The 23,715-nt window shown below is 39.2% G+C and overlaps 3 protein-coding genes across 4 annotated transcripts in view; 2 read left to right on the top strand and 1 right to left on the bottom strand.

Annotated features, from left to right (window-relative positions):
- The window catches only part of prdm12 (PR/SET domain 12), a 24,745-nt gene extending 19,574 nt beyond the window's left edge, over nucleotides 1-5,171 (top strand). The window contains exons 4-5 of the mRNA XM_062959048.1: nucleotides 346-457; nucleotides 2,688-5,171. Of these exons, the coding sequence (XP_062815118.1) occupies nucleotides 346-457; nucleotides 2,688-3,103 (528 nt within the window). The 3' untranslated portion in view covers nucleotides 3,104-5,171. The remainder of the gene's footprint in view (nucleotides 1-345; nucleotides 458-2,687) is intronic.
- The window catches only part of LOC134292995 (mucin-2-like), a 27,842-nt gene extending 13,841 nt beyond the window's left edge, over nucleotides 1-14,001 (bottom strand). Inside the window, exon 1 of one of the 2 annotated variants that reach the window (XR_010000065.1) lies at nucleotides 13,874-14,001. The gene's annotated coding sequence lies outside the window, so the exon portion shown is untranslated. The remainder of the gene's footprint in view (nucleotides 1-13,873) is intronic. The other variant, XM_062959047.1, reaches the window with a different exon arrangement.
- Nucleotides 7,174-22,530, top strand: exosc2 (exosome component 2). The gene is made up of 9 exons (XM_003230185.4): nucleotides 7,174-7,333; nucleotides 9,516-9,617; nucleotides 11,431-11,476; nucleotides 13,912-14,001; nucleotides 17,652-17,717; nucleotides 18,121-18,189; nucleotides 18,276-18,452; nucleotides 19,909-20,037; nucleotides 22,166-22,530. The coding sequence occupies exons 1-9, from the start codon at nucleotides 7,212-7,214 to the stop codon at nucleotides 22,244-22,246; spliced, it is 882 nt and encodes a 293-aa protein (XP_003230233.1). The 5' UTR covers nucleotides 7,174-7,211; the 3' UTR covers nucleotides 22,247-22,530.
- Nucleotides 22,531-23,715: the final 1,185 nt, after the last annotated feature.

Below are 23,715 nucleotides of genomic sequence, written 5' to 3' on the forward strand. Positions count from 1 at the left end.
ATCTCTATGTCATATCTCTCTCTTATCTATTTCTCTCTTTCTCTGTCTGTGGCTCTCTCTCTCTCTCTCTCTCTCTCTCTCTCTCTCCATCCATCCATTTAATCTCTCTCTAATCTATATCTACCTCTATCTATCTATCTATCTATCTATCCATCCATCCATCTCTAGCTATCTTATCTATGTGTCTTTCTATCTCTATGTCATATCTCTCTGATCTATTTCTCTCTCTTTCTCTATCAGTCTGTGCTTCGTTTCTCTCTCTCTCTCTCTCGTTCTCTCTCTCGCTGTCAGCACATGTTTATATTGATATCTGCCAAACCGAAAACCTTTCCCCTCTTTCCCCAGATGATCCCTCCGGACCAAGAGCTGCTGGTCTGGTACGGGAACTCGCACAACACCTTCCTGGGCATCCCGGGCGTCTTGGGCCTGGAAGAGGAGCAGAAGAAGAGCAAGAACGGTACGCTTGGGCCTCTATGGTCCTCTTGCCTTTCATGGATTGAATCGTTTCCAACTAGCACAGCAGTCCAGAAGGCCTCCCTTCCAATAGGGTTCAGTATCATGACAGGTTTTGTTTATCCACATTTGACAAAATACTTCCTCTCTAGGCATTTTCTAGGTCCTCCAGCATGACTTCCAATACTTCCTCTCTAGGCATTTTCTAGGTCCTCCAGTATGACTTTCAATACTCCCTCTCTAGGCATTTTCTAGGTCCTCCAGCATGACTTCCAATACTTCCTCTCTAGGCATTTTCTAGGTCCTCCAGCATGACTTCCAATACTTCCTCTCTAGGCATTTTCTAGGTCCTCCAGCATGACTTCCAATACTTCCTCTCTAGGCATTTTCTAGGTCCTCCAGCATGACTTCCAATACTTCCTCTCTAGGCATTTTCTAGGTCCTCCAGTATGACTTTCAATACTCCCTCTCTAGGCATTTTCTAGGTCCTCCAGCATGACTTCCAATACTTCCTCTCTAGGCATTTTCTAGGTCCTCCAGCATGACTTCCAATACTTCCTCTCTAGGCATTTTCTAGGTCCTCCAGTATGACTTTCAATACTCCCTCTCTAGGCATTTTCTAGGTCCTCCAGCATGACTTCCAATACTTCCTCTCTAGGCATTTTCTAGGTCCTCCAGTATGACTTTCAATACTTCCTCTCTAGGCATTTTCTAGGTCCTCCAGCATGACTTCCAATACTTCCTCTCTAGGCATTTTCTAGGTCCTCCAGCATGACTTTCAATACTCCCTCTCTAGGCATTTTCTAGGTCCTCCAGCATGACTTTCTCTCTATATTTATTTGTCTATCGTTCTGTTTATCTTATCTGTATCTGTCTGGGTTGCTATGAATTTTCCAGGCTGTTTGTTGCAATTGGACAGCTTGATTACCATTTAAAAGCCTTGCAGTTTCAAAACCCGGCTGATTCCTGCCTGCCATAAATGCCTGCCATAGATGTGGGCGAAACGTCAGGAAAAAAGGTTCCTGGAATATGGCCATACAGCCCAGAAAACTCACAGCAACCCAGACGGATACAGATTGGGTTCAGTATCATTACAGGTTTTGTTTATCCACATTTGACAAAATACTTCAGGGTCCCATTTGTGAGCCAGAGCCAGGTCTTCTCCTTATCAGCTTGTGTCAAGGAACTTTCCATGCAGTGTTTGTTGTGCCAGCTGTCAGCGCTAGTTTGTAGTGCGGTTTTCTTGTACTGATTCCTTGTCTGCTGTGCTTTGAGGAGTTTCTGATTTTTGACTTCAATCAAAGCAGGTTCTTCACTTTGCTTTCCATATTCTGCCAGGGCATTATTATTATTATTATTATTATTATTATTATTATTATTATTAACTTTCCATTAACTTTCTTAACTTTCCATGCAATGTTTTGTTGTGCCAGCTGTCAGCTCTAGTTTGTAGTGCGATTTTCTTGTACTGGTTTTTTGTCTGCTGTGCTTTGAGGAGTTTCTGATTTTTGACTTCAATCAAAGCAGGTTCTTCACTTTGTTTTCCATATTCTGCCAGGGCATTATTATTATTATTATTATTATTATTATTATTATTATTATTATTATTATTATTATTATTATAAACTTTCCATTAACTTTCTTAACTTTCCATGCAATGTTTTGTTGTGCCAGCTGTCAGCTCTAGTTTGTAGTGCGGCTTTCTTGTACTGATTTTTTGTCTGCTGTGCTTTGAGGAGTTTCTGATTTTTGACTTCAATCAAAGCAGGTTCTTCACTTTGCTTTCCATATTCTGCCAGGGCATTATTATTATTATTATTATTATTATTATTATTATTATTATTATTATTATAAACTTTTATTAACTTTCTTAACTTTCCATGCAATGTTTTGTTGTGCCAGCTGTCAGCTCTAGTTTGTAGTGCGGTTTTCTTGCACTGGTTTTTGGTCTGCTGTGCTTTGAGGAGTTTCTGATTTTTGACTTCAATCAAAGCAGGTTCTTCACTTTGCTTTCCATCTTCTGCCAGGGCATGTTCTTCTTCTTTGACGGCTTGTTTGACTTGCAAGAGTCCTCTGCCCCCTGATCTTCTAGGCAGATATAGCCGGTCAACATCACTGTGAGGGTGCAGTGAATGATGAATGGTCATGAGTTTTCTTGTTGTTGTTGTTGTTGTTGTTATTTCTGGACGAGTCCCTTGCTGACGTCTTCCTCTGCCTCTCCTTCCCTTCCGTAGAGGACTTCCACGGCTCGGACCCGGGCTCGGCCTCGGCGGGGCGCATGCGCTGCGTGATCTGCCACCGGGGCTTCAACTCCCGCAGCAACCTGCGCTCCCACATGCGCATCCACACCCTGGACAAGCCCTTCGTCTGCCGCTTCTGCAACCGGCGCTTCAGCCAGTCCTCCACGCTGCGCAACCACGTGCGCCTCCACACCGGGGAGCGGCCCTACAAGTGCCAGGTCTGCCAGAGCGCCTACTCCCAGCTGGCCGGCCTCAGGGCCCACCAGAAGAGCGCCCGGCACAGGCCCCACGGAGGGGCCGCGGGGGCCGCCCTCCAGGCCGCGGCCGCCCTCCAAGCCCAATCCCCCGCCCTGGCCGGCGTCCCCCTCCCGGGCCCCATGGCCCACCACATCCCCACCATGGTCCTCTGAGGGCCACCGACACCGGGCCTAGACTGACCACTACTTCCTGGGCCGTTGGGGCCTTGAGCCCCACGGGGGGTGTTGGAGGAGGTCTGGCACCCCATTCTCTTGGGATTGTCATCATTGCACCACTGTCAATGGGATAAGACTGCCAACCAGATGCCTAAGAACTAGATACCTTCCCGCTGGAGCAGTACCTATTGATCTACTCACACTCTGGGAGTTGGTGCTCATCTCCATTTCTAAGCCGAAGAGCCGGCGTTGTCCGTAGACACCTCCAAGGTCATGTGGCCATTGGCATGACGGCATGGAACGCCGTTACCTTCCCGCCAGAGCAGTACCTATTGATCCACTCACACTCTGAGGGTTGGTGCTCATCTCCATTTCTAAGCCGAAGAGCCGGCGTTGTCCGTAGACACCTCCAAGGTCATGTGGCCATTGGCATGACGGCATGGAGCGCCGTTACCTTCCCGCCAGAGCAGTACCTATTGATCTACTCACTCCATTTCTAAGCCGAAGAGCCGGCGTTGTCCGTAGACCCCTCCAAGGTCATGTGGCCATTGGCATGACGGCATGGAGCGCCGTTACCTTCCCGCCAGAGCAGTACCTATTGATCTACTCACTCCATTTCTAAGCCGAAGAGCCGGCGTTGTCCGTAGACACCTCCAAGGTCATGTGGCCATTGGCATGACGGCATGGAGCGCCGTTACCTTCCCGCCAGAGCAGTACCTATTGATCTACTCACTCCATTTCTAAGCCGAAGAGCCGGTGTTGTCCGTAGACACCTCCAAGGTCATGTGGCCATTGGCATGACTGCATGGAGTGCTGTTACCTTCCCACCGGAGCAGTACCTATTGATCTACTCACACTCTGGGGGTTGGTGCTCATCTCCATTTCTAAGCCGAAGAGCCGGTGTTGTCCGTAGACACCTCCAAGGTCATGTGGCCATTGGCATGACGGCATGGAGCGCCGTTACCTTCCCGCCGGAGCAGTACCTATTGATCTACTCACACTCTGGGGGTTGGTGCTCATCTCCATTTCTAAGCCGAAGAGCCGGCGTTGTCCATAGACACCTCCAAGGTCATGTGGCCATTGGCGTGACGGCATGGAGCGCCGTTGCCTTCCCGCCGGAGCAGTACCTATTCACCTACTCACATTGCCATCACTACACCACTGTAAATGGGATAATATTACCAACCAGATACCTAAGCACTCTCCACGTTGACAGACACTCAATAAGCAATGATTGCTTATGGCAGATGGCAAAGCACTCCCCACGCTCCTCTGTTGCTTTTCAATAGCATTGGGCATCTGGACATTCCCAGTTGGGACTGGGAAGGACTGGCACGAGGGGTTGTTTGCGTGCCTTGATGCTTAGAAATTCCACTGAAACATTCGGAAGAATTTCCTGGCTCAAGGAGAGTGAAATATCTGCATTGGAGTCTCCTTCTATGGAGGTGGGATGGCCATCTGTCGGGAGAGATTCAGCTGTGTCTTTTTGCCCGACAGAAGAGGGTTGGACTGGATGACCTTTAGGTGGTCCCAATCCCCCCTTTACAATGCCGTGATCCAGTGCTGCTTTCCTTCACTTGAATTTATTTCTTTCCTTCTCGAGATGCTTGACTATATCTCCCATCAATCAGGCGGGAGATGCTCAATGGATGGGAGATATAGTTCAGGATCTCTTTTGACTGGATCTGTCTCAGGTTTGGGCAAACTTGGGCCCTCCAGGTCTTTTGGACTTCAACTCCCACCACTCCTAACAAAGGAAAGGGCCTGCGGTTGTTAGGAATGGTGGGAGTTGTAGTCCAAAACATCCAAGTTTGCCCAGGCCTGGCCTTGAATGCAAACTAATGGCAAAGGATCGGATGTACAGATTTCTCAGCTTCCAGAGAACGATTGTCACTTTATCTATGTAAATAATAATAATAATAATAATAATAATAATAACGACAACTTCATGTGTTTACAGAGCTTTGTTATTCTATGAGATTGTATCGGCAAAGCATTCTTTGTACCTCTCCCTCGATCCTCTTGGGACTCCAAATACTGTAATAAATCTATATATATATATAAATGTTCTGTGCGTTTTTACCATGGAGTAAACGACAAAACCACTGGACCAAATCACACCAAATTTGGCCACAAAAGACACAGTCATCCGATCTATGTCTTTCAATCAAAAAACCTAGAAAAATAAAGTCCAAATAACAGTCTTCTATCTATATATATAAAAGGCTTTTGGCATCACGGCAACTCACAAAACAACAAAACCCAACCCCCCCCCAAACTCTAAAATTGGCAACACAATCCATCATCCCTGCCTCCAGTAAGATACAACACAATCACACAAAAAACACAATCACAACACCAATAAAGGCCAAAACCCACAACAGGCAATGTACGCATGCGCGCGGAACTCAAAGTATTTTTCGGGACAGGGACCATGGGCGGGAACTTCTACTATTCTTATTCTTATTGCCATGTTTTCTATATTTTGTAATATATATATAAAATACAAAATAATAAATACAGCCAGACATTGGAGCTGCAAGGATATTCAGTGCAATTCAACCAGACCAATAAAAGATTAACCTTCGTAAAAGGTGACCAGGCTTTGAAACAGTGATACAACTCTGAAGCTGACCAACCAAAGATTTCCCCTAGGTAGCAAGCACCCAGGCTTTGAATCACCGAGGCTATTCATTACAATTCTACCACCCAAAAAAACATTCCCCTAAAAGGCAACTACCTAACCTTCCAAGCAGCAAGCCTATTCCTTTCTATTCCACCTCACCAAACAAGGATTCACATAACAGAATGGCCAGGCTTTCAGGCTACAAAGCTATTCACTGTTATTCCACCTACCTAACAAAGAATTCCCATACGCCTCAGCAACGCGTGGCCGGGCACAGCTAGTATATATATATATATAAATGTAATGTGCGTTTTTCCCCATGGCGTAAACAACAAAACCACTGGACCAAATCACACCAAATTTGGCCACAGAAGACATTGTCATCCGATCTATGTCTTTCAATAATTAAAAAACCTAGAAAAATAAAGTCCAAATAACAGTCTTCTATAAGTGAGACTCTACTGTACTGTATTTACGAATTTAGCACCAAAATATCACGATATATTGAAAACATTGACTACAAAAATGGCTTGGATAATCCAGAACCTTGGGTAAGCGAGTCTCTATTGTAGTTCAATACACAGTAATGTTATGTTGTCATTACTGTATTTATGAATTTAGCACCAAAATATCATGATACAGTAGAGTCTCACTTATCCAACATAAACAGGCTGGCAGAATGTTGGATAAGCGAATATGTTGGATAATAAGGAGGCACTAAGGAAAAGCCTATTAAACATCAAATTAGGTTATGATTTTACAAATTAAGCACCAAAACATCATGTTAGACAACAAATTTGGCAGAAAAAGTAGTTCAATATACGCATCAATGCTATGTAGTAATTACTGTATTTATGAATTTAGAACCAAAATATCACGATATATTGAAAACAATGACTACAAAAATGCATTGGATAATCCAGAATGTTGGATAAGCGAGACTCTACTGTAGAATGTAATCAATATTACCACGACTGTTACACCAAAATATCATGATATATTGAAAACATTGACTACAAAAATGGCTTGGATAATCCAGAAGCTTGGATAAGTGAGACTCTACTGTAGTTCAATACGCAGTAATGCTATGTAGTAATTACTGTATTTACGAATTTGGCACCAAAATATCACGATATATTGAAAACATTGATTACAAAAATGGCTTGGATTATCCAGAAGCTTGGATAAGCGAGGCTTGGATAAGTGAGACTCTACTGTATAAGCACTGAGGGAGCTTCTTGGGGTGTGAGTTGTAGTTCATAATCTTATGCATTTGGTACAATTTTAAAAATAACTTTTTCAAGGTATGAAATAAAACAATTCTGGGAGTTTGGGCCTCCCTCACAAGCCTAGGCCTTGCAATGCCGGGAGGGACCTCCAGAGGGCGCCGGAGGGAGAGCCTTCCATAGAGCGCTGAGGCCTCTCCAGGCGGAACAGGAAGTCGGAGCCTCAGCGGAAGTTGTGTTGCCCTGAGTGAAGATGGCGGCGGCGGCGGTGGAAGTGGGGCTGCCGGTGCCTCGGAAGCGCCTGGCGAAAGGCGACGGGGAGCGGGACCTGGTGGCCCCCGGGGACACCATCACCACCGACCCGGGATACATGAGGTGAGCCGGACTGCAGCTCCCATCACCCCCAGCGTGCGTCGGGTAACGAGAGGGGACGATGGGAGCTTCAGTATCGTGTTGGGAAGAGGCCTACAAATGATACTTTTGGCAGCTTCTGTTGACTGAACGATGGGAGATGTAGTCCATTGTGTCTGGGGGGAGCTATAGAGGGGATAATGGGAGCTTCAGTTCAGTATCGTGTTGGGAAGAGGCCTACAAATGATACTTTTGGGAGCTTCTGTTGACTGAACGATGGGAGATGTAGTCCATTGTGTCTGGGGGGAGCTATAGAGGGGATAATGGGAGCTTCAGTTCAGTATCGTGTTGGGAAGAGGCCTACAAATGATACTTTTGGGAGCTTCTGTTGACTGAACGATGGGAGATGTAGTCCATTGTGTCTGGGGGGAGCTATAGAGGGGATAATGGGAGCTTCAGTTCAGTATCGTGTTGGGAAGAGGCCTACAAATGATACTTTTGGGAGCTTCTGTTGACTGAACGATGGGAGATGTAGTCCATTGTGTCTGGGGGGAGCTATAGAGGGGATAATGGGAGCTTCAGTTCAGTATCGTGTTGGGAAGAGGCCTACAAATGATACTTTTGGGAGCTTCTGTTGACTGAACGATGGGAGATGTAGTCCATTGTGTCTGGGGGGAGCTATAGAGGGGATAATGGGAGCTTCAGTTCAGTATCGTGTTGGGAAGAGGCCTACAAATGATACTTTTGGGAGCTTCTGTTGACTGAACGATGGGAGATGTAGTCCATTGTGTCTGGGGGGAGCTATAGAGGGGATAATGGGAGCTTCAGTTCAGTATCGTGTTGGGAAGAGGCCTACAAATGATACTTTTGGCAGGTTCTGTTGACTGAACGATGGGAGATGTAGTCCATTGTGTTTGGGGGGAGCTATAGAGGGGATAATGGGAGCTTCAGTTCAGTATCGTGTTGGGAAGAGGCCTACAAATGATACTTTTGGCAGGTTCTGTTGACTGAACGATGGGAGATGTAGTCCATTGTGTCTGGGGGGAGCTATAGAGGGGATAATGGGAGCTTCAGTTCAGTAAGCAAATGATGGGAGATCAGAGGATCCGTGTTAAGGGAGGAATGTCATCATGTGGCCGTGGGACGGGGATTATGGGAACCTCAGTGCATTGGATGATAGGTGATGTAGTCATATTAAGGGAGATCTATACAGTGAGATGGGTAACAAAATTCGGAGAATGCTCTGTTCCAAATTCGGAAGTGTTATTTCCTTTTTAATTGTGCAGTCCTTACTTTGAAATCGGTTGTTCTACTCCAGAAACGTTGTTTTTGTGGCTGCCACATTGGCTGAGACTCGATAACGAGATATTAAATAGAAAACTAGAGCAAAATGTGCTATAGCAGAATGTCCTTCCCTCAGAAACAAAGTTTTGGCAGTTTAATAAAATTTCCCCATGTTTTTTTTATGATAGAACCAATTAGGAAATTACACTGATAACCCAGGGACAAAATGGTATTACAGAGTGAAATTTGAGCCCAGTTCCCATTTCAAAGCGACAGAATGACCCTTTTCCATGGGTTCAATACAATTCCTCCAAAAATATTATCCCCGATCGCCATCATCATATCTCTAAATATATATCTATATATCGAACTATCTCTTATATCTATTTATACCCCTCATTTCTCAAACAAAGGCAGCTTAATATATGTGTATAAGGTGTATTATTATTATTATTATTATTATTATTATTATTATTACAACTACTACTACTACTACTACTACTAGCTGTGCCCGGCCACGCGTTGCTGTGGCTGATGGGAATGCTTTGTTGGCCAGGTGGAATAGCAGTGAATAGCCTTGCAGCCCCAAAGCCTGAACCCTGGCTGTTGTGGCCGAGAGGGTTGCTAGGAGATGAAGTGGGCGAGGCCAAAAGGGGGCAGGGCCTACCCTTCTGACCAGCAACTAGGGTTGAAAACGGTTCTTCCTCGTTCTCTAATTTGGACTTTATTTTCCAGGGTTTTTTTTGTTTTGTTTGAAAGACATATTTTGGATGACTATGTCTTTTGTGGCCAAATTTGGTGTGATTTGGTCCAGTGGTTTTGTACTTTACTCAGTCTTACAAACGTACATTACATTTTTATATATATAGATTAAATATAGATTTAAATCAAAGCCAGTGACGTATTCTTTTATGTCTGTAAGAGGCCACGGGACGTATTTAGGGGACGAGAAGCTGATTGCCTCGGTGGCCGGCCTGGTGGAGCGGGTAAATAAGCTGGTCTGCGTCAAAGCCCTGAAAACCAGGTGAGCTCAGCCTATTGTTATTACAATTATTAAAATTAATATTATTGTTGCCATCCCTGATGCAGCAAAGCATTGCAAGATACTGTTACAGCTATATACCGTATATACTCGAGTATAAGCCAACCCGAATATGAGCCAAGGCACCTAATTTTACAACAAAAAAACTGGGAAAACATTGACTCAAGTATAAGCTGAGGGTAGTAAATTTCAGAAATAAAAATAGAGACCAATAAAATGACATTAATTGAGGCATCAGTAGGTTAAATGTTTTTGGATATTTACATAAAGCAAAAATTTAAGATAAGACTGTCCAACTCTGGTCAAATCATTATTCTCATCTTCTTCGATGTAAATGCCCTTATGTATCCTTTTAATATTAATAGAGTAAAATAATACATGTAATAATAAATAGAGTAAATAATAAATGCAATAATAATAATAATATCAGAGTGAAATAATAAATGTAATAATAAGATCAGAGTGTATTAATAATAAAAATAGAGTAAAATAAATGTAATAGTAGCAACAATAGTAGCATCAAATAAATTATTACAAATAAATGTAATAGTAGCAACAATAGTAGCATCAAATCATTATTTTCATCTTCTTCGATGTAAATGCCCTTATGTATCCTTTTAATATTAATAAAGTAAAATAATACATGTAATAATAAATAGAGTAAATAATAAATGCAATAATAATAATATCAGAGTGAAATAATAAATGTAATAATAAGATCAGAGTGTATTAATAATAAAAATAGAGTAAAATAAATGTAATAGTAGCAACAATAGTAGCATCAAATAAATTATTACAAATAAATGTAATAAATTATTACAAATAAATGTAATAGTAGCAACAATAGTAGCATCAAATAAATTATTACAAATAAATGTAATAAATTATTACAAATAAATGTAATAGTAGCAACAGTAGTAGCATCAAATCATTATTTTCATCTTCATCGATGTAAATGCCCTTATGTATCCTTTTAATATTAATAGAGTAAAATAATACATGTAATAATAATAATAAATACAGGCAATAATACATGTAATAATATATAGAGTAAAATAATACATGTAATAATAATAATAATATCAGAGTTTATTAATAATAAAAATAGAGTAAAATAAATGTAATAGTAGCAACAATAATAGAGAAAAATAATAAATGTAATAATACCAATAATAATAGAGAAAAATAATAAATGTAATAATACCAATAATAATAGAGAAAAATAATAAATGTACCATATATTCTCGAGTATAAGCAGACCCAAATATAAGCCAACCAGGACCCTCACCCAAGTATAAGCCGAGGGGGACTTTTTTTAGTCTTAAAAAAGGGCTGAAAAACTAGGCTTACACTCGAGTATATACAGTAAGTCTTGTGTGTCTTTTGTTATGTGAATTAAATACAATAATAGAATCAAAGAGTTGGAAGAGACTCTCAGAGGCAAATTATTATCATTGCTACTACTACTACTACTACTACTACTACTATGGTATTACTATTATTCTACTACTGGAAGGTTCTTTCAGGCTGTAATTCTTTTGCAATGTGAGTGAAATGCAACCCACCTTCATTTAAAATAGGAATTTTCTGGAACTATATGTATTTAATATGTATTGTGTTTTGGCACAATATAGATTAAATATTTAATATTGGGGTGCTGTCTCAAATATTAATGTTGATCTCATATTGAGAAAATAACAATGCTGCAAATAAAAGCAACGAGTTGAAAGGAGAGGTGGGTAATAAATTTATGATGATGATGATGATGATGATATTATTTTGTTCTGTTCTTCAGGTATAACGGCGAAGTCGGAGACATTGTGGTGGGGCGCATCACTGAGGTAAAGAAACCAAACTTCTGGTTTTTGCATCTCAAATACATCCAAAGCTTTTCTTAACATCATCATCATTATTATTATTAACTAGCTGTGCCCGGCCACGTGTTGCTGTGGCTTATGGGAATGCTTTGTTGGCCAGGTGGAATAGCACTGAATAGCCTTGCAGCCTCAAAAGCCTGAACCCTGGCTGTACCCCGGTGCCGTTGTGGTTGCTAGGAGACGAAGTGGGCGGGGCCTAAAGGGGGCAGGACTTACCCTTCTGACCAGCAACCAGGGTTGAAACGGCTCTTCCCCATTCTCTAATTTGGACATTATTTTCCAGGTTTTTTGTTTGACTGTGTCTTTTGTGGCCAAATTTGGTGTGATTTGCTTCTGTGGTTTTGTTGTTTACTCAGTCATTACATTTTTATATACCGTATATACTCAAATATAAGCCAACCCGAATATAAGCCGAGGCATCTTAATTTTACCACAAAAAAGCTGGAAAAACATTGACTCAAGTATAAGCCGAGGGTGGGAAAGTTTAGAAATAAAAATAGATATAGTAGAGTCTCACTTATCCAAGCCTTGCTTATCCAAGCCTCTGGATAATCCAAGCCATTTTTGTCATCAATGGTTTCAATATATCGTGAAATTTTGGTGCTAAATTCGTAAATACAGTAATTACAGAATAACATTACTGCGTATTGAACTACTTTTTCTGTCAGATTCGTTGTATAACATGAAGTTTTGGTGCTTAATTTGTAAAATCATAACCTAATTCGATGTTTAATAGGCTTTTCCTTAATCCCTCCTTATTATCCAAGATATTCGCTTATCCAAGCTTCTGCCGGCCCGTTTAGCTTGGATAAGTGAGACTCTACTGTACCAATAAAATTACATTAATTGAGGCATCAGTAGGTTAAATGTTTTTGAATATTTACATCAAGCTCTAATTTAAGATAAGACTGTCCAACTCTGATTAAATCATTATTCTCATCTTCTTCAATGTAAATGTGCTTATGTATCCTTTTAATGATAATAGAGTAAAATAATACATATAATAATAATAAATAATAATAATAATACAGGAAAATAATACAAGTAATAATAAATAGAGTAAAATAATAGCAATAATAATAATATCAGAGTGAAATAATAAATGTATTATTATTAATAATAAAAATTGAGTAAAATAAATGTATTATTATTAAATTATTATATTATTTATTATTATAATACATATAATAATACAGGAAAATAATGCATGTAATAATAAATAAGAGTAAAATAATAAATGTAATAATAATAATAAGATCAGAGTGAAATAATAAATGTATTAATAATAATAGAGTAAAATAAATGTAATAGTAGCAACAATAATAGAGTACAATAATAAATGTAATAATAATAGAGAAAAATAATAAATGTAATAATACCAATAATATTAGAGAAAAATAATAAATGTACCATATATTCTCGAGTATAAGCTGACCCAAATATAAGCCAACCAGGATCCTCACCCGAGTATAAGCCGAGGGGGGCTTTTTCAGTCTTAAAAAAAGGGCTGAAAAACTAGGCTTATACTTGAGTCCAGGGGTCCCCAAACTAAGGCCCGGGGGCCGGATGCGGCCCTCCAAGGTCATTTACCTGGCCCCCGCCCTCAGTTTTATAATATAATATTTTTATATCAGTTTTAATAATATAATATATTGTATATACGTATAATATTGATAATAATCTTATGTTATACAATATAATACTAATAATAATACCATATAATAATATTAATTATATGTTATATATTACATATAATATTGTGGTATAGTTCAATATAGTAATATATAATGCTAATATTGTGTTATGCTAATAATATAATATATTGTATGTACATACAGCTGCTCTGAGTCCCCTTCGGGGTGAGAAGGGTGGGATATAAATGTAATAAATAAATGCAGTAAATAAATAATTAATTTTAGACTTAGGCTCGGCCAAAGTCTGACATGACTTGAAGGCACAAAACAACAACAACAACAATCCTAATTAACTTGACTATCTCATTGGCCAGTAGCAGGCCCACACTTTCCATTGAAATCCTAATAGGTTTATGTTGGTTAAAATTGTTTTCATTTTTAAATATTGTATTGTTCTTTCGTTATTGTTGTTGTTGCACTACAAATAAGACATGTGTGCAGTATGCATAGGAATTTGTTTGTATTTTTTTTTCAAATGATAATTCGGCCCCTCAACAGACTTAAGGATTGTGGACCGGCCCTCGGCTTAAAAAGTTTGGGGACCCCTGCTCGAGTCTATAGATACCACGCTTTCTCTCTCTGCAAAAGAGGCACCAAGAGGCTAGATTTTGCTTTTAGGAACCCCTGCTCTTTTTCTTGTATGCAAATCTGTATTTCCTGGTAATACCTTTATTTTCAAAGACTTCTTCTTTTCTTTCTCCAAAGGTTCAACAGAAACGTTGGAAGGTTGAGACCAATTCCAGGCTGGATTCTGTGCTGCTCCTTTCCTCCATGAATCTTCCCGGCGGGGAGCTGGTAGGTTAACAAAAGAGCTAGAAAGTCAGGGACACAGAAGCAGATTGTTCTTATTCTTATTATTCTAACTATTATTAGGGTTCAACTCGCATTTGGGTTCTCCCCCATGTTCTTATAGCACCTTTAACTTCCTCTATGTTTACAAATCTCACTTAGTGCACTTTGATCAGCCCATCCTTATGTTTTTATTGATGTGTTTTAACTTTGTCTTATTAATGGTTTGATTTTAATCGTATGTTTTAATTTTTCATTTGTGCGTTTTCGGTACAGTAGAGTCTCACTTATCCAACACTCGATTATCCAACGTTCTGGATTATCCAACGCATTTTTGTAGTCAATGTTTTCAATACATCGTGATATTTTGGTGCTAAATTCATAAATACAGTAATTATTACATAGCATTACTGTGTAATGAACTACTTTTTCTGCCAAATTTGTTGTATAACATGATGTTTTGGTGCTTAATTTGTAAAATCATAACCTAATTTGATGTTTAATAGGCTTTTCCTTAATCCCTCCTTATTATCCAACATATTTGCTTATCCAACGTTCTGCTGGCCCGTTTATGTTGGATAAGTGAGACTCTACTGTATTACATTTTTTATTTTATTATTATTATTACATTTCTTATTTCACTCTGATCTTATTATTATTACAGTAGAGTCTCACTTATCCAACATTTGCTTATCCAACGTTCTGGATTATCCAATGCATTTTTGTAGTCAATGTTTTCAATACATCGTGATATTTTGGTGCTAAATTCGTAAATACAGTAATTATTACATAGCATTACTGTGTAATGAACTACTTTTTCTGCCAAATTTGTTGTATAACATGATGTTTTGGTGCTTAATTTGTAAAATCATAACCTAATTTGATGTTTAATAGGCTTTTCCTTAATCCCTCCTTATTATCCAACATATTTGCTTATCCAACGTTCTGCTGGCCCGTTTATGTTGGATAAGTGAGACTCTACTGTATTACATTTTTTATTTTATTATTATTATTACATTTCTTATTTCACTCTGATCTTATTATTATTACAGTAGAGTCTCACTTATCCAACATTTGCTTATCCAACGTTCTGGATTATCCAATGCATTTTTGTAGTCAATGTTTTCAATACATCGTGATATTTTGGTGCTAAATTCGTAAATACAGTAATTATTACATAGCATTACTGTGTAATGAACTACTTTTTCTGCCAAATTTGTTGTATAACATGATGTTTTGGTGCTTAATTTGTAAAATCATAACCTAATTTGATGTTTAATAGGCTTTTCCTTAATCCCTCCTTATTATCCAACATATTCGCTTATCCAACGTTCTGCCGGCCCGTTTATGTTGGATAAGTGGGACTCTACTGTATTTGATGTTTTTGTATGTTTACTCTTTTGCATTTGTAAGCCGCCCTGAGTCCCTGCGGGGAGATAGAGGCGGGGTACAAGAATAAAATTATTATTATTATTATTATTATTATTATTATTATTATTATTATTATTGTTTACTAGCTTTGCTGTGGCTTACAGGAATCCTTGTCTGGCCAGATTGAATTGCACTGAATAGTCTTGCAGCTTCAAAGCCTGGCCGCTTTCTACCTAGGGCAGAGGTCCTCAAACTTTTTAAGCCAAGGGCTGGTCCACTATCCTTCAGACTGTTGTGGGGCCGGATTATCATTTGAAAAAAAATACAAACAAATTCTGATGCACACTGCACATGTCTTATTTGTAATGCAAAAACAACAACAACAGCAACAACAACAACGAAAGAACAATACAATATTTAAAAATAAAAATAATTTTAACCAACATACATTTATCAGGATTTCAATGGGAAGTGTGCTCCTGCTTCTGGCCAATGAGATAGTCAAGTTAATTAGGGTTGCTGTTGTTGTTGTTGTTGTTGTTGTTGTGTGCCTTCAAGTCATTTCAGACTTTGGGCGAGCCTAAGTCTAAAATGTATTTAATTATTATTTATTTATTTACTGCATTTATTTACTACATTTGTATCACACCCTTCTCACCCCAAAGGGGGCTCAGGGTGGCTTACAAATTATATGTACATCCAATATATTATATTATTAGCATAGCACAATATTAGCATCTATATATTACTTTATTGAACTATACCACTATACTGTAATATTATTAGTAATATTATATGTAATATAGAGTATGTAATTAATATTATTTTAGGGTATTATTATTAGTGTTATATTGTATTACATTATAATATTATTATCAATATTATATGTATATACAATATATTATATTATAAAACTGAGGTCGGGGGCCAGGTAAATGACCTCGGAGGGCCGCATCCGGCCCCCGGGCCTTAGTTTGGGGACCCCTGACCTAGGGCATCCTTGCTAGGCCAGGTTGAATGGGACAAAGTAGCCTCGTGGCTTCAAAGCCTGGGGATTTTCCACCTAGAAGAAATATTTGTTGGCCAGGTTGAAAAGCACTGAATAGCCTTGCTGCTTGCAAGCCTGGCTGCTTTCTACCTTGCGGAATCCTTGGTTGGCCAGTTTGGATAGCAATGAATAGTCTCAGTGCAGCAAGTATGAATGCTGCAATTAGGCACCTTGATTAGCAATTAATGTCCTTGCAGCTTCAAAGCCTGTCTGCTTCCTGCCTCCTTTGTTGGGAGGTATTAGCTGGCCCTGACTGTTTCCTTTCTGGAAGTCCTAATTTCCCTGCTTTCAGAGTGTTGCTCATTATTTACTGTCCTGGTTTTAGAGATTATATTGTTCTGTATTATTATACCACAGTAATTCTTTCATATTATATTTATAATCTTATATTATCTGCTTAGAACTGGATTATATGAGGCCCCTTCTACACCGCTGTATAAAATCCACACTGAACTGGATTATATGGCAGTGTGAACTCTAGATAATCCAGTTCAAAGAAGATACTGTGGATTATCCTGCCTTGGCATTCTGGGTAATATAGCTGTGTGGAAGGGCCTTGAGTCTATACTGCCATATAATCCAGTTCAAATCAAATGGATCTAATTTACACATGTTTTAATTGTTATAATGTATTTTAATGATGAATTTTTATAGTTTTAATTGATTATATGTACTGTTTTTGTTTTATTATTATGTTCTTGGCATTAAGTGATGCCAACTGTTGTAAGCCGCCCTGAGTCCTCCCGGGTGAGAAGGGCGGGGAATAAATGCTGGAAATAAATAAGTAAATAAATAATCTGTATTTTATGGGCTGTGTCGAAGAGGCCTAACTGCCTGTGCCCTGGGCGACATCTTGGCTGAGGGAGTTGCTAGGACACGAAGGGGGCGGGGCCTAAAGGCAGCAGAGTCTACCTTTCTGACTGGCAGTTAGGGGGAGAAAGGCTCTTCCTCATCCTTTGTAATTTGGACTATTTTTCTAGTTTTTTTTAATTGAAAGACATATTTTGGATGACTATGTCTTTTGTGGCCAGATTTGGTGTGATTGGGTTCAGTGGTTTTGTTGTTTACTCCATAGTAAAACGAATATTACTTTTTATATATATATAGATAGGCTTGGGAACCTTACCTTTTTGGCAGGCCTGCAGCCTTCCATAGCTGCCGTCCTCTGTTTGGAAATAACTAGATTCAGCTGAAAAGGCGGACACTGCTCATTGGGCTTTCTCTTGTTCTGTTCCAGCGGCGGAGGTCGGCTGAGGACGAACTGGCCATGCGCGATTACCTGCAGGAAGGAGACCTCATCAGTGTATCCATAGTTTTGTCAAGTTGGATTCATATGAATTATGAAACGGACCAAGTCTGGGGAAAGATAGAGCAACCGCTTATTAATCTTGTGCCCGCCTGATTTGTCATTTGCTTGCTGGGGGGATTGTGGGAGCTGTAGTCCAAAATGTCATGTTTCCAAGCCATCTATCTTCATCAGCAATCATTCGTATAATGTTTCCCAAGTATCCCAGGCTGAAATAAAGGGAGGACCATCAATGCTCTTGCCCTTTGTGATGGAATGCCAAAGCGGCAGATGCTGGGAGCTTTCTTAATATCGGCTTCACTTGAATGAGGAAACTCCCCATGTTATCCAAAGGTGGTATTGTATTATTTTACAAAAATACGGTCCTTAAGAGTCTTGTTTCCTTAAGTGGTCTTTTCAGGCAGAGGTCCAGGCGGTGTTTTCTGACGGGGCCGTATCATTGCACACCCGAAGCCTGAAATATGGGAAGGTGAGTTACTTTTCGGGCTCGTTTCTTAGCTCTTGGTCCTGGTGAGCAGCGGAAGGGGGTCCAAATGCTTCTGTGTGTGGTTGCAGCTCGGCCAGGGGGTCCTGGTCCAGGTCTCCCCGTCCCTGGTGAAGCGGCAGAAGACCCACTTCCACGACCTGCCCTGCGGGGCTTCCGTCATCCTCGGCAACAACGGCTTCATCTGGATTTACCCGACTCCTGAACAGAAGGACGAAGAGGCCGGGGGCTTCGTCACCGACCTGGAGGTGAGCTTCCTGGGGAGGAGGACTATTAAAGGCCATGTCTTTATATCGTCAGAAATGTCAACACTTCACAGGATGAAATTATCCTGAAGCTCTGGACAACCGCCTTTGGTTCAAACCACCGAAATCCAAGTGCCAAACAGTATTATTTTCTTTCTGGGGGGAATCTACACTTAGTCTGTTGCGGAACTAAATAACCTTATATTCAAATCAAATTCAAATTTATTTAATGCTTAGACCATAGGTCTTTCGCATGCAAGACAAACAAGCAAATACACAAAAGCCAGACCGTCAAATCTATATATATAAAAGAGTGATGGCATCAGGGCAGCGGACAAAACAACAAAACGACAGGCCCCCCAACCCCGAAATTTGACAACACAACCCATCATCCATGCCTCTAGGTTGACACAACAAAAAGAAAAGAAAAATAAAGTCCTCATTAGAGGGAGAGGAATAATTGTTTTTATCCAATTGCTGCCAGTTAGAAGGCTAAGCTCCGCCCACTTGGTCTCCTAGCAACCGACTCAGCCCAGGGGACAGGCAGAGTTAGGCCTCACTTAGGCCTCTTCCACAGATTATCTAAAGCCCCAGCTTCTGCCCACCCAGAAGTTCGAAAACATGCAAATGAGAGTAGATGAATAGGTACTGCTCTGGCAAGAAGGTAACGGCGCTCTATGCAGTCATGCCAGTGGCCACATGACCTTGGAGGAGTCTACGGACAACACCGGCTCTTCGGTTTAGAAATGGAGATGAGCACCAACCCCCAGAGTCGGTCACGACTGGACTTAACGTCAGGGGAAAACCTTGACCCTTGACCTTAACTACCACCAATTCCTCAATACTTTATTTCCCAGACCACCAGACTTCGCCACAGCAACGCGTGGCCGGGCACAGCTAGTACAATATAAAACATGCCATTAAAACCCTATATAAATCACTAGCTGTGCCCGGCCACGTAGTAATTACTGTATTTACGAATTTAGCACCAAAATATCACGATGTATTGAAAACATTGACTACAAAAATGCGTTGGATAATCCAGAACGTTGGATAAGCGAATGTTGGATAAGTGAGGCTCTACTGTAATAAAAATAGAGTAAAATAAATGTAATAGTAGCAACAATAATAGAAAAAGATAAGAAATGTAATAAGACCAATAATAATAGAGAGAAATAATAAATGTACCCTATGTTCTCGAGTATAAGCTGACCCAAATATAAGCTGACCAGGACCCTCACCTGAGTATGAGTTGAGGGGGGCCCTTTTTTTAAGACTGAAAAACTAGGCTTATACTCGAATATATACAGTACCTGCTTCTGGGAAGAAATAATCAAAGAAAACCTGCCCTGCAGCATTCACTTTCATATTTGGATCTGCCATGAAATGTCCTGAATGTGAAGACGGTTGGTTCAGCGTAGGATTTTGCTTAGCCGTTTCCTCTCTTTTTCCTTCCCAGCCGGTGCCGTTGCCAGATCGGGAAGTCATCTCCCGCCTCCGGAACTGCATCATGGCCTTAATGGCTCAGAAACTGATGCTCTACGACACGAGCATCCTTTACTGCTATGAAGCGTCCCTTCCGCACCAGGTAATTGCCCTCTTTTTTGCTCTTTATATCTGAGCTTACTATATCAGTTAGGAACGAGCCAGGTATCTTGTCTCTTTGCAGCAGCTGGAGGCCCCTATCCGCAATAACATGCTATGCTAGTTTTATATATCTATATATATAAAAGAGTGATGGCATCAGGGCAGCGGACAAAACAACAAAACGACAGGCCCCCCCCCCAACCTCGAAATTTGACAACACAACCCATCATCCACGGCTCTAGGTTGATACAACAAAAAGAAAAGAAAAATAAAGTCCTAATTAGGGGGAGAGGAATAATTGTTTTTATCCAATTGCTGCCAGTTAGAGGGCTAAGCTCCGCCCACTTGGTCTCCTAGCAACGCACTCAGCCCAGGGGACAGGCACAAGAGTTTGGAGAGACCCCTAAGGGCCATCCAGCCCAACCCTTTCTACTATGCAGCAGGGCACAATCCAAGCATTCCCAACACATGGACAACGTATAAATACTATAAAATACTACACAGGGACATAGACCCCCCCACCTCTACCCTCACCACTTTCACAGTACACAAACAACCAAATGCATACTAAACATAAAGACAACCATATAACAGACATTCAATACCACCACAACCTCAACAATTTCTCACCAACACCACCAGACAACACCACAGCAACGCATGGCTGGGCACAGCTAATATATATCTATATCTATATCTATATCTATATATAAAAGGGTAATGAAATTTCGGCCTAGGACAAAACAACAAAACAACACATCCCAGAAACACTAAACTTGGCAGCACAACCCCTCATCCACGCCTCTGCGTTCATACAACAAAAAGAAAAGAAAAATAAAGTCCTAATTAGAGGGAGAGGAATAATTGCTTTTATCCAATTGCTGCCATCCATACATACATACACACACACACACACACACACATATATATATATATATATATATATATATACACACACACATACACACACACACATATATGTGTGTGTGTTTATATATAAATATATATATATACAATATAATTTACAATAATATGTAATAATTATAACATCTTGTATATACATATAATATTCATAATATTATATTGTAACACGATATAATACTAATAATACAATATAATAATATTAATTATATATCATATTTTACATGTAATATTACTAATAATATTACAATATGTTGATACAGTACAATATAGTAATTTGTTACCAGTATTGTACTATACTAATATAATATTGTATGTAAATTTAATTTGTAAGCTGCTCTGAGTCCCCTTCGGGGTGAGAAGGGCGGCATATAAATGTAGCAAATAAATAATAAATAATATCCCAATCCACTGGCTTCTCCTCTCCATTCAGAATGATATGCTTTGGAAAGCCACAGGACCGAATCCACACCAGTTACGTAATGATAAACTTTAAAGGCGCAACACACAACACAACAGCTGTCATAATGATAATGATAATAGTCATCACGATGTACTGAAAACATTGACTACAAAAATGGCTTGGATTATCCAGAGGCTTGGATAAGCGAGGCTTGGATAAGTGAGACTCTACTGTACTGTATTTATGAATTTAGTACCAAAACATCACGATGTACTGAAAACATTGACTACAAAAATGCGTTGGATAATCCAGAACGTTGGATAAAATGGCTTGGATTATCCAGAGGCTTGGATAAGCGAGGCTTGGATAAGTGAGACTCTACTGTACTGTATTTATGAATTTAGTACCAAAACATCACGATGTACTGAAAACATTGACTACAAAAATGCGTTGGATAATCCAGAACGTTGGATAAAATGGCTTGGATTATCCAGAGGCTTGGATAAGTGAGACTCTACTGTACTGTATTTATGAATTTAGTACCTACTGTATTTATGAATTTAGTACCAAAACATCACGATGTATTGAAAACATTGACTACAAAAATGGCTTGGATTATCCAGAGGCTTGGATAAGTGAGACTCTACTGTATTAAAATACACAAAACGAATTAAACAAAGGGCACACATTTAAAATCCACTTTCTGGGTTGCCACTCACCGAAGGGGAAAAGCTTTAGCCCTGCAAGACCGAGCTCCTCTCCTGTTGTGGGATCTGGAATCACCTCTGCGTTCGTTCCCTTGCAGATCAAGGATCTTCTGAAGCCGGAAGTGATGGAGGAGATTGTGTTGGAGGCTCGGCAGAGGCTGCTGGAACTGGAGGGGTGACTGGAGGGGAGGCATTGCCCTTTTCTTTTCTCCCTTTCCGTCCACATTGGACTTCTTTTTGGTTATAGGTTTTGTCAGACGAAATTCCTCAAGGACTCGATGCCAGTTAGAACAAAACACATTGTTGATCCTTCTCGGTGGAGAATCACTCCAAATGTCCTCTCCAGCCTGTGATAAAACAGGAGACTCTCCGGGAAATGTCATGGAAAAGATGATGACTAGAGCACAGATGGTGGAAAACTCAACTTTCGTGCAACAAGACAAATAAAGCTTTCTTCTCTGCACACATTGTGCTTGCAGATTCATATTCAGCTGAGCTATTCAAAGTTAGAACCTTTAGTGGCTCACAGTGATGCTTTTAACAACTACTGTATATACTCGAGTATAAGCCTAGTTTTTCAGCTCTTTTTATAAGACTGAAAATGCCCCGCTCGGCTCATACTCGGGTGAGGGTCCTGGTTGGCTTATATTTGGGTCAGCTTATACACAAGAATATACGGTACATTTATTATTTTTCTCTATTATTATCAGTATTATTACATTTATTATTTTTCTCTATTATTATCAGTATTATTTCATTTATTATTTTTCTCTATTGTTATCAGTATTATTACATTTATTATTTTTCTCTATTGTTATCAGTATTATTACGTTTATTATTTTTCTCTATTATTATCAGTATTATTACATTTATTATTTTTCTCTATTATTATCAGTATTATTACATTTATTATTTTTCTCTATTATTATCAGTATTATTACATTTATTATTTTTCTCTATTATTATCAGTATTATTACATTTATTATTTTTCTCTATTGTTATCAGTATTATTACATTTATTATTTTTCTCTATTATTATCAGTATTATTACATTTATTATTTTTCTCTATTATCAGTATTATTTCATTTATTATCTTTCTCTATTATTATCAGTATTATTTCATTTATTATTTTTCTCTATTGTTATCAGTATTATTACATTTATTATTTTTCTCTATTGTTATCAGTATTATTACATTTATTATTTTTCTCTATTATTATCAGTATTATTACATTTATTATTTTTCTCTATTATTATCAGTATTATTACATTTATTATTTTTCTCTATTATTATCAGTATTATTACATTTATTATTTTTCTCTATTGTTATCAGTATTATTACATTTATTATTTTTCTCTATTATTATCAGTATTATTTCATTTATTATTTTTCTCTATTATTGTTGCTACTACAGTAGAGTCTCACTTATCCAAGCTAAACAGGCCGGCAGAAGCTTGGATAAGCGAATATCTCGGATAATAAGGAGGGATTAAGGAAAGTCCTATTAAACATCAAATTAGGTTATGATTTTACAAATTAAGCACCAAAACATCATGTTATACAACAAATTTGACAGAAAAAGTAGTTCAATACGCAGTAATGTTATGTAGTAATTACTGTATTTACGAATTTAGCACCAAAATA

This window comes from Anolis carolinensis, unplaced genomic scaffold, assembly GCF_035594765.1.
Source record: "Anolis carolinensis isolate JA03-04 unplaced genomic scaffold, rAnoCar3.1.pri scaffold_7, whole genome shotgun sequence".
In the NCBI taxonomy this organism is placed as follows: domain Eukaryota; kingdom Metazoa; phylum Chordata; class Lepidosauria; order Squamata; family Dactyloidae; genus Anolis; species Anolis carolinensis.

What these genes read in the sequence shown, in the direction of transcription:
- exosc2 (XM_003230185.4), top strand. Translation starts at nt 7,212, where the DNA reads ATGGCGGCGGCGGCGGTGGAAGTGGGGCTGCCGGTGCCTCGGAAGCGC. An exon ending in TGGTGGGGCGCATCACTGAG is followed by an intron (nt 11,477 to 13,911) that starts GTAAAGAAACCA and finishes CTTTCTCCAAAG; the next exon opens with GTTCAACAGAAACGTTGGAA. An exon ending in ATCTTCCCGGCGGGGAGCTG is followed by an intron (nt 14,002 to 17,651) that starts GTAGGTTAACAA and finishes GTTCTGTTCCAG; the next exon opens with CGGCGGAGGTCGGCTGAGGA.